This window comes from Pteronotus mesoamericanus, unplaced genomic scaffold (genome assembly GCF_021234165.1).
Source record: "Pteronotus mesoamericanus isolate MK-2021 breed Mesoamerican mustached bat unplaced genomic scaffold, CSHL_Meso_final contig_164, whole genome shotgun sequence".
NCBI lineage: Eukaryota > Metazoa > Chordata > Mammalia > Chiroptera > Mormoopidae > Pteronotus > Pteronotus mesoamericanus.
The window spans coordinates 30,440,854-30,455,063 of record NW_026555065.1 but is presented as its reverse complement, the minus strand read 5'-3'; the positions used below and the strand labels follow the sequence as shown (position 1 = coordinate 30,455,063).

The following is a 14,210-nucleotide window of genomic DNA, read 5'->3' as shown; positions in this document are numbered from 1 at the left end:
AGTGAGAATGGAGGCAGAAGGGATCAAGGTGTGAATTCAGTACCTCAGGAGCTTGCTCTGTCATTTTCAGGAGTTCCCTGCCTCTGACCCCAGATACGGAGGCCAAAGCACCTTTGTGACCTCTAAGGCGGTTCACTTGCCATCATCTTTACCAGGTTTCTAGGCTGGGATTCTGGCCTGTCAAAGAGCCGAAGTCCCTCCCCGGAACCCTGTGAGCACCCTTCCACAGTGGGCACAGCCGCTCAGAAACACGTGAATAAAAAGACATCTTTTTGAGAAATCAGGATTTTCCAGTTTGCCTTGTTCATAGTCTAATTATCAGAAAAATTGACTAAATCTGCCTGCCTGCAAAGAGAAGAATCAGGAAGATGCATTTGTTACATGAAAATTATATTTGCAAGGCAACATGCCTTGTTTTTAAGACCTGTCTTAACATCTGCTTTCATCAAACAGTGAGAGCTTATAGGATCCATGTCCTTAGCTTAGTTTATGAAGTTTTCTTGTGATGTTTGAAGGCTCAAAATCTACCTTGCGACAGTGGTTCTCAAACATCAGAATTGCCTGGGAGGTTTGTTCAACCACTGACTGCCGGGCTTCACCCCGAGTTTCTGAGCCCAGGGTGAGGCCTGAGAGTTTGCATTTATTTCTACAAGTTTCCAGGTGCTGCTATGTTGCTGGTCCACATTTTGAGAACTATTGCCTTAAAGAATTGGCTTCCTTTAAAAAAATAAATTAGGTTATACATATTTTTAAATGCAGAAAGTATAGTTTATTTTCTTAAGGAGCTACCGATATCATTCAGCACTTTGTTTCGCTATCTCGTGAATAGTACCTAAGGGAAAACTGAATTTTTCATTCATGCAATGGCATATGTTTAAAGCCAGGGCTATCAAGTAAAAGCAATACCAGAAAACCCTTATTTCCTTTGTTATTTACCATATCAAAAGGTCTCTGGCTTCTTGTAACACAGGAGGGACTTGTACGGCATTTTCATCCTGATGACAGACATCTTTTCCATGTTGATCAGAATCGAATGAGGAAAGCATACTCAACATCCTGGTTAAAAGAGCTTCTGCTACTGGTGTTCTCCAATTAGGCGGTGTTAGCAGGGGACCACAGATTCCTCCATATCTGGAACATGACTGGTTGAATTGAAAAAAAGCCTTGACTTACAGGTATTCGGTGAGGGAGGAGGGAATAACATAGTCTCTGGACTTTTGTTGGCATCTGCAGCATAGATTTAAAGACACAGATTCTGAGACCAGAGTGTGTGGGTATGAATCCCAGATCTGTCACTTATTAGCTTGAGCTAATTATTTAGCTCCATTGTGACTCAGTTTTTTCTGTAAAATAATAATAGTATTTACCTCATAGGAATATTATGAAGATTAAATGAGTTAGTATGAATGAAATGCTTAAAATAGTGCTAGACACAAAGGAAATGTTAAATGTTAGCTCTATCCACAGACAAGGCTATCTGTACCACAAGCATAATACCACCTCTCAATGGTGTTACTGAGTCTTAAATTGACTGCTAAGTGTCAAGCCGAGTGAATGTGCCCTAAGGAAGTTGGCTTAATTCGAAACCCACTCATCTTTTTTTTTTTTTCTTTCTTTCTTTCTTTTTAAATACATTTAACCTCACTGCTACTCCACTCATCTTTTTAACCTCATAATTTTAGAGGCTTCTTGAGGGACAGTTGTATAGTTAAATCCATCTGTGCTAGTGGTTCTCATCCAGGGTGATTTTGTTGCTCTGGGAACATTTGGCAATGTCTGAAGACATTTTGTCACAACTAAGAGGGAGGGTCCTAGTGGGTAGCAGCTATAGTAGTCCTCTGCGGTTCTGCTTTTCATGGTTTTAGTTAACCACTGTCAACTTCAGTCTGAAAATACTAAAAGGAAAATTCCAGGAATAAACAGTTCAGAAGTTTTAATGTTCATGTCATTCTAAGTAGGGTGATTAAATCACTCATCATCCTGGTCCTTCCCACCCAGGACACAAATAAATTATCCTTGGTCAGGTGTCTTCCCTGCAAATGCTACTAGGCCCGTAGCCTCTTAGTAGCTGAGTTATCAAATTGACTGTCACGGTATCACAGTGCTTGTGTTCAACCCCTCCCCTCCCTTTTTAAAGATTTTATTTATTTCTAGAGAGGGGAAGAGAGGGAGAAACAGCAATGTGTGGTTGCTTCTCGTGCGCCCCCAACTGGGGACCTGGCCTGCTACCCAGGCATGTGCCCTGACTGGGAATCCAACTGGCGACTCTTTGGTTCACAGGCTGGCACCCAGTCCACTGAGCCACACCAGCCAGGGCTCAAGTAACCCCTTTTTTACTTAATAATGCCCCCAAACCACAATAGTGATGCTGGCAATTTGGATATGCCAAAGAAGTTGTAAAGTGCTTCCTTTATGTGAAAAGATGAATACAGTACAGTAAGGTATTTTGAGACACATTCACATAACTTTTATTACAGCATATTGTCAGTTGTTTTATTATTATTGTTGTCTAATTTACAAATTAAACTTTATCATAGATATGTACATACAGATATCAGCAGTTTCAGGCATTCACTGGGGGTCTGGAATCTATCCCCTGTGGATAAGGGGAGACTACTGAATGGTAGAGGCTGGGATTCTCTTGAACATTAATGCACAGGACAAACTACCACCACAAAAATCATCTAGCCCTAAATGTGCCAAAGTTGAGAAACTCTTGATTTGTGCTAATGTCTGGTATTAGATAAATATATAGATGTTCACCTTGGTGAGAGCCCATCAGTGGTGTGCTGGGAAGTTTAACAACCTGTTTCTGCCCCATGGCCCACAAAGCCCTGATCTGCAGAAACTTGCCAATTTCTGTGGTGTAAGAGTTCCCAAAATCGTGGCCCATTTCAGGTTACCAGCTTGATGTCACTGACTGTAGAATTAGGAAGAGACAATCAATGTATTGAATACCAAACCATTATCATTCTTGGTCACACAATGGTTGGGGGGCCAAGGTGTTCACTTTTTTTTAAAAAAATAGGCAGAGGGGGCCCTGGCTGGTGTGGCTCAGGGTGTCAAGTGCCAGTCTGTGAACCAAAGGGTCGTTGGTTCCATTCCCAGTCAGGGCACCTGCATGGGTTGTAGGCCAGGTCCCCAGTGGGGGGTGCGAAAGAGGCAACCACACAGTGATGTTTCTCTCCCTCTCTTTCTCCCCGCTTCCCCTCTCTCTAGAAATAAAATCTTAAAAAAGAAAGAAAAAAAACCCCAAACAAACCAGTACCTTTAAAAAGAAGTTAGAAGGGAAGGGAGAGAGGGAGAGAAACATCACTGTGTGGTTACCTCTCACACACCTCCTACTGGGGACCTAGCCCACAACCCAGGCATGTGTTCTGTCTGGGAATCAAACCTGTGACCCTTTGGTTTGCAGGCTGGTGCTCAATCCAGTAAGCCACATCAACCAGGACTCTACTGGGTTCTTAAAAATATCATTCATATGTGTGTATCTCCTGTTAGTTCCTCTGGTACTCAGAGAAAAGGATACAATTCTTTCCACTCTTCCCATCTTCCTGTTGTTCAGTGTTTCTCCAGAGGTGGAATTATTGAATTTGAGGTTAGCATGGGGATGAATAACTTAATCCTGAATGCTACAGTGAACCTTAATTTTGTAAAGAGACAAGGGGAAAAAAGGGGGTGTGTGCAGAATAGGGCCTATAGGGCCTGGAGGAATAGATAAAAAGGTAAAGGTTGAAGAACAGTAGAGGCAAAATAGTAAGAAAAATTGAAGAATAAGTGTGAGAAGCGTCTACTAACCAAGGTGTGAAGACAAAAGCAACACAGAAAACTGCAGAATACAATGTTAAAAAAATCCCATTATCCTGACAACATCCTCTCCCCTCACTCTGTATTCCCTGTCTTGACTAATGGCATCAACTACCTGGTCACTCAACCAAGAAATCTGGGCATCTCCCCTAATTTCTCATCTCCCTGACCTTCCCACTTACAATTGGACATGAAGTGCTATTAATTCTTCCATCTCCTCTCTATCCTAATATCTACCTCCTTGGCTCTCAACTTAATTCAGGCTCTATTTGTGGCCTAGATTATTCTAGTAGTTTCCAAATGGCTCTCTCTAGATAGAATTCCTTTTTTCTTTTTTTTTTTTTTAGATAGAATTCTAATTCTCGTCCACAGAATAATTTTTTGAGTATAGTGATGGCAAGACTCTGAAGCCAGACTGCCCTGGGTTCCAATCTTTCCATTACTAGCTGTGCAATTTTCTAAGTTAGTTAATATCGCTTAGATCCTTCACCTGTAAAATGGGGACACAAGTGAGGCCTTATATAGGGCTGCTGTGAGATTCAAACGAAGTGCTATATGGGAAGGGACTAGAATGGCCTTTGGTGCATAGTAATTGCTGGATTACTATGTTTAAGGCTGAGTTTCTCTCCCGTGTACACACCTTTCTCAGTGGTTCCCACTGCCTGGAAAGCTCCCCTACTTCCAGTTATCAAACTCCTGCTCAACCCTCACCCCTACCTTAAGGGTCTATTTTTCATCAAACCTTGGGCAACAGACTCACTTGGGAATAGTTTAAATCTTCTTCCCTTGAACCTCTCACCATACTCAGCATAGTACTGCAGTAATCTGCTTACGGGAGGATCTTTCTTGTGGGAAGTGAGCTACTGCAGGGTAGAGACACTGGCTTTTTAAAAAAAAGCCTTCAGGACCTAGCACTGTGCCTGACAGAGCGCGCGCGCGCGCGCACGCGCACACACACACACACACACACACACACACACACACAGGTTAAGGGCAAGAAAAGACTGGGAAGGAAGAAAACACTTATTTTGCAGTGCTGACTGGATGATGGACATTTAAGCCCTTGCTTTTATTATTGTTTTATAGTTTCTGTAATACAAAGTTAAAAATGGTTCCCATGTACCTGCATAACCAATTGCCCTTCTTTCCCATGGTTAAAAATATAGACTGACTCATACAACAGATTACTACTTAGGCATAACAAGAAACAAAATATTAAATCATAAGACATGCGTGAGTCTCAAAAAACTTTGTACTGAATAAGTGAAACACATGAATAGACTGCAGTGAGTTAGAATGCTAGTTCACTACTGCTTTGGTGTGTTACCTAAGGCGAGTTAACTTCTCTAGGGTTGTTTCCTCCTCTGCAAAATAAGGATAACAGGGCCTTTTGGAGAATGTAAGGCTCACGGGCTCAGTAAGAGTGAGCTAAAGTAGTCACTTCCACAAAAATTCTCTTGGGGACCTCACAGCCCGTTCTACCCATCTACAAGTTTCTCTCTACTCCCGGTTGCTTGCTGCAGTCCACACTCACCTCTCTCACCTGATAGCCCCCCTGCCTTTTCCTCCACACCTCCTCTTGGAATCTCGAGTTCCGTAAAACTTTTAAAAACTATATTCATTCTGGATAACTCGGAGATTAAACAGAAAAATTAACTCGCTGTCTCACCACACATTTTGGCATACACTTTTTTAGACATTTTATGCAAATACACCCATACTTGTATTTTGTTTTCTTTCTTTAAAACAAAAACGAGTTTATATTATACAAACTTTTATAATCAGCCCTTTTACCTACCACGGCCCCACCCTTCAGACCCACCCCTGTCCCTCACTGCTGGCCCCCACTAGTCGGGCCTTCATCTGAATGCTCAGCCTTCCCCAGCCGGGTTCCGGCCCCAATCTGCCAGTACCCTGGGCCGCCCCGCCCCCACCGCAGGTTTCCATCCCCGGCTCCGCACCGGCGCGGCGCTCCGCTCGCAGCTCGCAGCTCCTAGGGCCAGTCCTGCGACCCGCTTCCGGTGGGGCAAGGGCGTCTCCACGACAGCCGGCCCCTTGCTCGCTCAGCACTGCAGGCACTGCCAGATGCAGGCAGACCGACGAGTCCGAGGCGGCCACGGTCGCCGCGGCGGACACGACCGGCCCGGCGGGGACCGAGACCGCGAGCGGACAGGAGCCATAGCGGTGGTGGAGAGAGGAGGCGGCGGGGACGGAGGCGGCCGCCGGGGCCGCGGTCGGGGCTTCCGGGGGGGCCGCGGAGGCCGAGGAGGCGGCGCCCACCGGGGCAGCCGCCGGGAACCGGGAGGCCGGGGCGCCGGGGCCAGAGGACCGGTAAGAGGCGGTGGTTGGTATGGTCGGCACCGCGCGAAACTGGGGCTGGTGGTCCAGGGCACGAGTCGGGAGCCCAGAGTGGCGTACAGGGCGCGCGCACATGAGCCGGGCAGCGGTGGCGCCTGCGCGGGACAGGCAGAGGATGGCGGGCACGCGCCGGGCGTGCACGTGGAGCGTCTGAGTTTGCGCCCCTCGCTTCCTCCTCGCAGGGTGGAGTCCGGCTGTGAAGGTCTGAGGCGTACCCTGGATTGACCGAGGGATCCCGGATCTCAGCGCTTAAGAACTCAGGGGCTGAGAGCTGCTAGCCTAAGGGGCTTGTTGGGTTTGGGTCGTTGTCAGTGCGATTGACCCTTGAGGGGTGGGAGTGAGGCGAAGACTTGGTCTCTAGGAGTTAAGACTTGGGCAGCCTTTAGATTTTGGGGAGGCATTCCTGTTATTTGGAGAGGGGGGAATTTTTTTTTTTCTCTGTTGTATTCACTTTGCAATACCTGGCACACAGTACGTGCATAATAAATGTTCATTGAATGAAAGAATGCCTCCGATGGACTGAACTTATAGTACTTGGGGGTGGGATCCGAGGCACAGTTCTCTCTCTTTAATAGTATATTTCTCTGTTATTGTATATATGTAGGAATCGCGTCACTGGCCATCGTCTTTTTGAATTTTCAATCAGTAAATATTTCAGTAATCAGGTCCGAATTTTAATAGCAATATGGTTGATCAGTCTTTGTCACACATTCATAAGGAAATTCCTTAGCGATCGCAGCAGGAAATAATATGGGCAAACTCTTACTCCGCTGATATTCCAGCTGAAGTAGTTAGATTACTGCCTTTTTATTTTTTATTTCTATATTTATTTATTTATTTATTTTAAAAATTTTTGAAGCTTATAAATGTGTTTTGCTTTGCCACCACTTTCCCCTGCCTCACCCACCCCCACTCCCTCCCTCAATCCTTCAGATTACTGTCATTTTATGAGCTGTTCTTCTGTTATTTTAACATTTATAGTACAAACTGTCTTTATGCTTTGAATTCTCATGTGCATAGGTTAAAAACATTTTTTTTAATTGAGGCAAAATTTCCTATAACTGAAATATTTACAGTATCTTAAGGGTACTATAGGTAAAATGTCCCTGAAGATAGTAGTTTATATGCAGAAATACAGAGTTGGACAAAAATTTTAAAACTTAAGATTTTAAGTGTAACTTACTTAATCTTGTGAGGATCAAGATAGGTAAGAAGTAAAATTTGAGTCAGGTATGAAGAAAACCTCAGGGTCAGCTTGTTAGGAAATGAAGGAAACTCAGGCCAGCCAAGTGTGCACTATATATCACATTTTACCTTTGTAACAGCATTATTTACATATATATAACTTTATATATTTAACTATAAAAACTTTTAAAGCAATTTAAAGTTGTTTAAGCAACTTTATCACAACTTTATTTTATACATAGACGAATATATGTAACATCTTGCCTTTGAAAGGTTAACAGACTTGTCTAAACTGTCAACAGCTAATGGCAGAGCTGGGATTTACTCTATGCTGCCCTTGACTCCACTATATTTTCTCTCTTACATTTTTGTGAACCACTTACTGCTGTACTGAGAACAAAGTAGACACTCCTTGGAGACAGGGATCATGTCTTAATAGTAATTGTAGCAGTGGTACTTTTGGTACTTACTTAAGTGTCTGGCACACAGACCTTTAATAACAAGTGTCTTTAGCTTGTTAAAGGGAGTGAATGAAGGTGCTTCTGTTTTATTCATCTCTGTTAAACTAAATTGAGTTCAATGATGGTGTCATTTAGAGGATGAATAATATTTTTTTTTGATTTATGATAATATTGCAATCCATTCTATTAAAATTTTAGGCTTTTGTCTTTTTTGGAATGGTCTTTAAAAGTCCATCTTATGTTTTCTTTTAGGGTTTTTCTCATTTCACAGTTTGCTTCAATGTGTCAGTGCATGTGAATGTATAGACCAGTGCCTGGGGCATAAATACCAGCAGCAGCAGCCATCACTTCTCCCTCCATTACCGCCACCAGCAGATTTTCAGGCAAAGATGGAGGAAGAGATGTAGGAAAGATTACTCCTTCATTTCACTTTAGGTAGGTGACCTCTAAGGTCCCTTCCCCTTTTAGATTCTGAAGTACTGTTCCTATTTAGGCTTGCTAAGAATAACGTTATTGGTGCCTAAAGATTAAATGGGACAAGATTGATTACCCTGCCTGAGGCCTCTTTGTTCTCACATCCCAAGGCACATTCATGCCCCAAATTGAGATTAATTGAAATGCTCAGAAAGAAGAAAATTCATGATAGAGTTTTAGCTGTGTAAGGACCAGTTGCCTAACTCTGGAATTTAATACTGTTTACAGCTTTTCCTTTCTACTTTACATGAGGACACATATGTGACTTATAAATGGAAAACAAGACAAAATAAAACTGGATGAAACAACTTCTAGGTACATAACACTCTCAGGTAACCTAATTGAGTACATAGCACCTGTGAGTCTCTTGCTCTTAAATCAGTCCTTCTGTAGATGGTATGAACCCTGAGTCTACAGAGTGTGAATAAGCATGTCATAAGGCTGATTATCTTCACTGAATTCCCACTAGAAGCATGATGTGCTTGATGCAATCAGTAGCTTTAAAAAAAAAATCCCATGTACTATGCTATGTTAGTATTATATTTATCCTTTTGATGAGCTATTAGCAAAGAGAAATTCAAGGCCTGTTGGCTTTCCTTGGAATTTTCCCCCCCTTTTTTCCTTTTTGTAGTAATGACAGTAACTCACTTTTATTGAGCCTTGGTATGAGATGAGGAAACTGAGGCACTGTTAAGCAACTCACAGGAGAGTTTAAATAATGTATCTTTTATCACTCAGCCAGAAAATTGCAAAGCCTGGATTGGACCCAGGCATTTTGGCTCCAGAACCTTTTCTTCCAACTACTACCCTACACCGCCTCTGGAGACTTTGAGATTTGAAAAGGGCATGTGTGGAGGATTGTTGAGTGATGTTTTTTACATACCTGTTTTTTCCTGATGTTTCAATATGGTTGTATGGCTTTAAGGTAATACTGATACCATATTCAGTTATTGTGGATAGGGCCACAAGCTAAATTTTGCTGGATAGGGTCAGCAGATCTTTGCTTTCTTGCTCTATGTTCACATGGCAGCTGCTTTTAATCATGTTTTAATAATTAATGTTTAATAAAAGATAAGGTAGCTGTTTAGTAGCTGCATTAATGAGAGTAGAACTTGGATGCATTTTTTCCTGACCAAAGTTTTGCTTTGCAAACAACAATATAAATTTTTTGCCTGAGGATTTGACATTCGATATTTTCATTGCTACTACTTGACTCAGTAAAAGGGACATTTCTGACCTTGATTTCAAGTTTACTATGAACCTGCAAGAAGAGAGATATCAAATCAAAGTTGCTGGTAGGTTTCTAAGGCACTTACCCCTTCATTGTTGCTGAAAATAGTCACCCTATCATGTCAGACTGATAGAGATTAAGAGCCAATTAAAGCTAAAACTAAATGATAGCCTTGAGATATTCCCCCCACCTTTCTTTTGTTAAGAAAGACTGAAGCATTTTTGGTTAGAAACTGAACATGCTTAAATGCCCCAAAAGAAAATTGCTTTAAGATTAGTTTTTCAAAATGCATGAAAGCTCAGTAACTAAAAAGTTTTTGCTCTCCTAAGGGCCAGATTTATACAACAGCTTTAATTCACATTGTATTTTATATCTCCTAGTTCTATTAAACTTTATGATTTGATGCAAACAACAGATTTTTTTATTTTTTAAAGATTTTTATTGATTTTTAGAGCAAGGAGAGGGAAGGAGAAAGAGAGGGAGAGAAACATCAATGTGTGGTTGCCTCTAGCATGTCCCCTACTGGGGCCCTGGCCCGCGACCCAGGCCTGTGCCCCGCCTGGGAATTGAACCAGTGACACTCTGGTTCACAGGCTGGCACTCAATCCACTGAGTCACACCAGCCAGATACAAACAAAAGATTTTTTAAACTGTGAGATTGAAACAGGAATTATAGTATCCAGAGGTCTTATATCTATAGAATCCCTTTTCACTATTTTATTCTCTATATCTGTTTTAAACTCATTTGTTTTATATATTCTTTAAGCTCGATTATTTTGTCTATACTTTAGATCCTTTGCCACTTTTTACCTTTGACTTTTTACCTTTGTCAATTATTAAATAGAATTTTTTAAAAAGCTGTTTATATAATTATGTATTTTTTAATTTTTAAATTATTTTTTAAAAGATGCTACCTAGTAAAGCATTTTGAAGTTTTTATTTATTTATTTTTAGAGAGAGGGGAAGGGAGAGAGAAAGAGGGAGAGAAACATCAATGTGTTAGAGAGACATCAGTTGGCTTCTCACATGCTCCCAGCTGGGGACCTGGCCTGCACCCCAGGCATGTGCCCTGACTGGGAATCAAACCGGCAACCTTTTATTTTGCAGGCCAGCACTTAATCCACTGAGCCACACCAACCAGGGCTAATTCTGTGCTTTTTATTTTGATATTTGAGATGTTAGATTCCGTAAGTAATTTAGTGTTTATTTTAGTTTTTTTCTTAATTATTTCTTAAACTATTAGTGATGAATTGATAAGAGTAGATTTTTGTTAAATGTAAACTAGAATTTATTAAAAATGTGATGTGTTTATTCTATGTATTGAATAATGGAATTGGATATATATTTTTTAAATTTAGCAGGGAAAAATTAAAGTACACCAGCTTTATAGTATTAGGTTGGCCAAGAAGTCTGTATGTTTTCTCCCACACAATGGCTGTAGTAGTGCTTAGTTGTCTTTAACGTCATTCAAAACAATTTTATCAGATTATATTGAGACAGCTGCCATGTCAGCATGCATTTAAAAATAACCTACCAAAATTGGTGAATTTTTGTGCAGCCATTTTAATATTGAAGTTGGAAGAAAATAAGTGACGTTTTCAGCATGTTATGCTTTATTATTTCAAGAAAGGTAAAAATGCAACTGAAATGAAAAGAAGATTTGTTCAGTGTATGGAGAAGGTGCTGTGACTGATCCGAATGTGTCAGAAGTGGTTTGCAAAGTTTCTTGGTACTATTGACATTTTGGCCATAATTCTTTGCTGTGGGGCTGCCTTATGCATTGGAAAATGTTTGGCAGCACCCCTGGCCTCTATCCACTAGAAGCCAATAGCGGGAGGTAGCCAACATGCTCAAAATATCCAAATTAATAAAGTTACTGGTAAAAATGAAAAATGTTTCTTATTTTACAAAAAAAAAAAAAAAAAAGGAAACAAATGGACTTTTTGGCCAACCCAGTAGTACTCCTTTATGCTGTAAAATTAAGTCAGCAATAACTCAGGACAAAGCATTTCTTGTGCCTCAGTTCTTTTTTCTTACATATAACTTTTTTATTGTTACATGCATTCTAGTAAAAGATATCATCATAGAAACACCTTTAAAACTATGGAGAACATAGACAAGTATCTAGTAGTTAGAGACATTTACATTTTTAGCATAATAATAAATTATAGAGTAATATCAGTAATGATATCAAGGTCCTTTTTCATGATGGCTAATGTTCAGTTTGTGGCAACCAGTATTCTCCTTCCTGGGGTGTCTTGCACCTTCATTTAAAAATTATTATTATTTTGTTTCGAGAAATGAAAGTTCTGGTTCTTTATTGCTTCAGACAGATGGTGAAAGTATAAGTTAGGTTGCTTAAAAATATTTAAATATCCATGTTAATTTTCTTGGTGATAAATTTCCTAATGAAACTATATACAGAAAAAAACCTTTAAAGCTGTTTTTTTTTTTTTTTAAACATGTTGATCATATTCAGTATTGGCTGAACTTGTATACTCTTCTCTTGGTGGGGGTTGATACAACCAATAAATGAGACAATTTGACATCAAAATTTAGCCTGTGGCCAGCAATTCTATATTTAGCAATTTATCTTACTGAACAAGTTAGCAAGTATAAGTAGATGATTGGTCATAGATGATTGTTCATTGCCATTGTTCAGTTGTTTAAGCTGAAAACAACTTCCTAAATTTCTATTAAGAAGACTGGTTAAATAAATGATGGTAGGTCTATGCAGAGGAATATGATGCAGCTGTTAAAGAATGGGATCGATAGGGAAAACATCCAATACTGATGGAAACACTTCAGAAAAGTTAGTATAGTGTCACTCCATTTGTGTGAAAAGAAGATATTCATCTGTATGCATAGAATATTTCTGGAAGGATGTGTAGAAAACATGCAGAGGTTACCTTTGGAGATGAGGATGCGGAAACTTCTTATGTATTCTGTACTGTTTCAATTTTTATTTTGTTACCATGAGAGTGCATTACTCATATGTTGAGGAAATCAATTAAAGAATAAAACGTAACTACACTCACTTCTTTAGGGTAGGATCTGAAAGAAATCTTCACATTTAAATGATTGTGCCCTGTAAAACAGGCAGACAGTATTACATGTGGTTTCACAGATGAAGAAATAGTAATTGGGTGGATTTAGGCCTTTTTAAGGGTACAGCCAAGTAGTTGGTGGTGGGATTGATACTTAAACTTGTGGTTTCTGACTTCTAGGATGAGATTTAATTATTTGTTTATGAAAGAGCAAAACAACTGATTGGGAACTTTTTTTTCCCCTCCTAGAACAATTGTGTACTTTTCATGCTATCAAGCGTATCTCTCTTTCTTTCTAATATAGAAAATGGTAAGGGTATATTGAATTGTAGGCCATCCTTTCAATCTGGTGACTTCAGCTTTTGTAGTTTATTTAATACGTATCTTACTATGCTTTGAGATAGCAACAGTGTAGTAGTAAAATACAGAGATGGGAATTTACGGTTTCCACCACATGACTTAGGAATTGAGGTTTCTGCTTGGTATCTGAAAGTCTAGGTGTGTGGCTTCACCACACTGTAGTCCCCAAATTCTCATTTCTTAAACATAAGTTTTAAGTGGGATGCTGTGATATGCGACATGAAAAAGACTGGAAAACTTTGGCATTCCATTTTCCTTCCCTTCTCAATTTCTTTTTTCTTTCTGTATTTGGGGCATTTGTAACAAACAACTATGAATTCATTCTCATTCTATCTCTTATATAACATTTATATGTGAAAAGCCTTTAAGATATTACCCAGTTTTAGCATGCCACCATTATAGTTTATAATCAATTAAATTATTCTCATAAAGAAATTAAGTGTTAGATTGAAATGTGCTCTGTAAGTATAGACTCTGGAAGCACACATTTATTAAAAGTGACTGTGATGGAGATGCACTCCTCCCTTTTTAAAAAATTAATTTATTGGGGTGACATTGGTTAATCAAATTATACAAGTTTCAAGTGTGCAGTTCTGATACATGATCTGTATATTGCATTGTGTACCTACCACCCAAAGTCAAGTCTCCTTCTGTCACCATATATTTGACCCCATTTATTCTTTACTACCCCCAGGTAACCACTCCTTCAGGTAACCACCAGACTGTTCTTTGTGTTTAGGAGTTTTTGTTTGTTTTTCCTGTTTGTTCATTTGTTGCATTCAGCTTCATAGCTCACACATGAGTGAAATCATATGGTTCTTGACCTTTTCTGTCTGACTTAGTTCACTTAGCGTGATACTCTCAAGATCCATCCATGTTGTCATTTCCCTTTACTAAGATTCTGCTTAAAGGATTTTTTTTTTTTTTAAAACAAGAAGTGGAGACTTCTGGTCAAGATGACGGTGTAGGTAAACATGGCTCACCTCCTTGCATGAACACATCAAAATTACAGCTAAAATATAAGAGTAACCATCACTCAGAACCATCAGAAATCAACTGAATGAAAGTCTGACTATGGAATTAACTATGGAATTAAAGAAACCACATCCATCCAGATTGGAAGGAGGGGCGGAGATGTGGAATGGACTGGTCCCACATCCACACATGGTAGATAAAAAATCAGGAGGGATATCTCGGGAGGGAGGAATCCTACCCCCATACCAGGACCCCAGTCCAGGGTTCCAGTGCCAGGAAGATAAGTCCCCATAACTTCTGGCTGCAAAAATC

The 14,210-nt window shown here is 40.1% G+C and overlaps 1 protein-coding gene across 1 annotated transcript in view; it reads left to right on the top strand.

Moving 5' to 3' along the window:
• The first annotated feature begins 5,798 nt into the window (after window positions 1-5,798).
• AVEN (apoptosis and caspase activation inhibitor) overlaps window positions 5,799-14,210 on the top strand; it is a 182,773-nt gene continuing 174,361 nt past the window's right edge. The window contains exon 1 of the mRNA XM_054565624.1: window positions 5,799-6,138. Coding sequence (XP_054421599.1) covers window positions 5,893-6,138 — 246 coding nt within the window. The 5' untranslated portion in view covers window positions 5,799-5,892. The remainder of the gene's footprint in view (window positions 6,139-14,210) is intronic.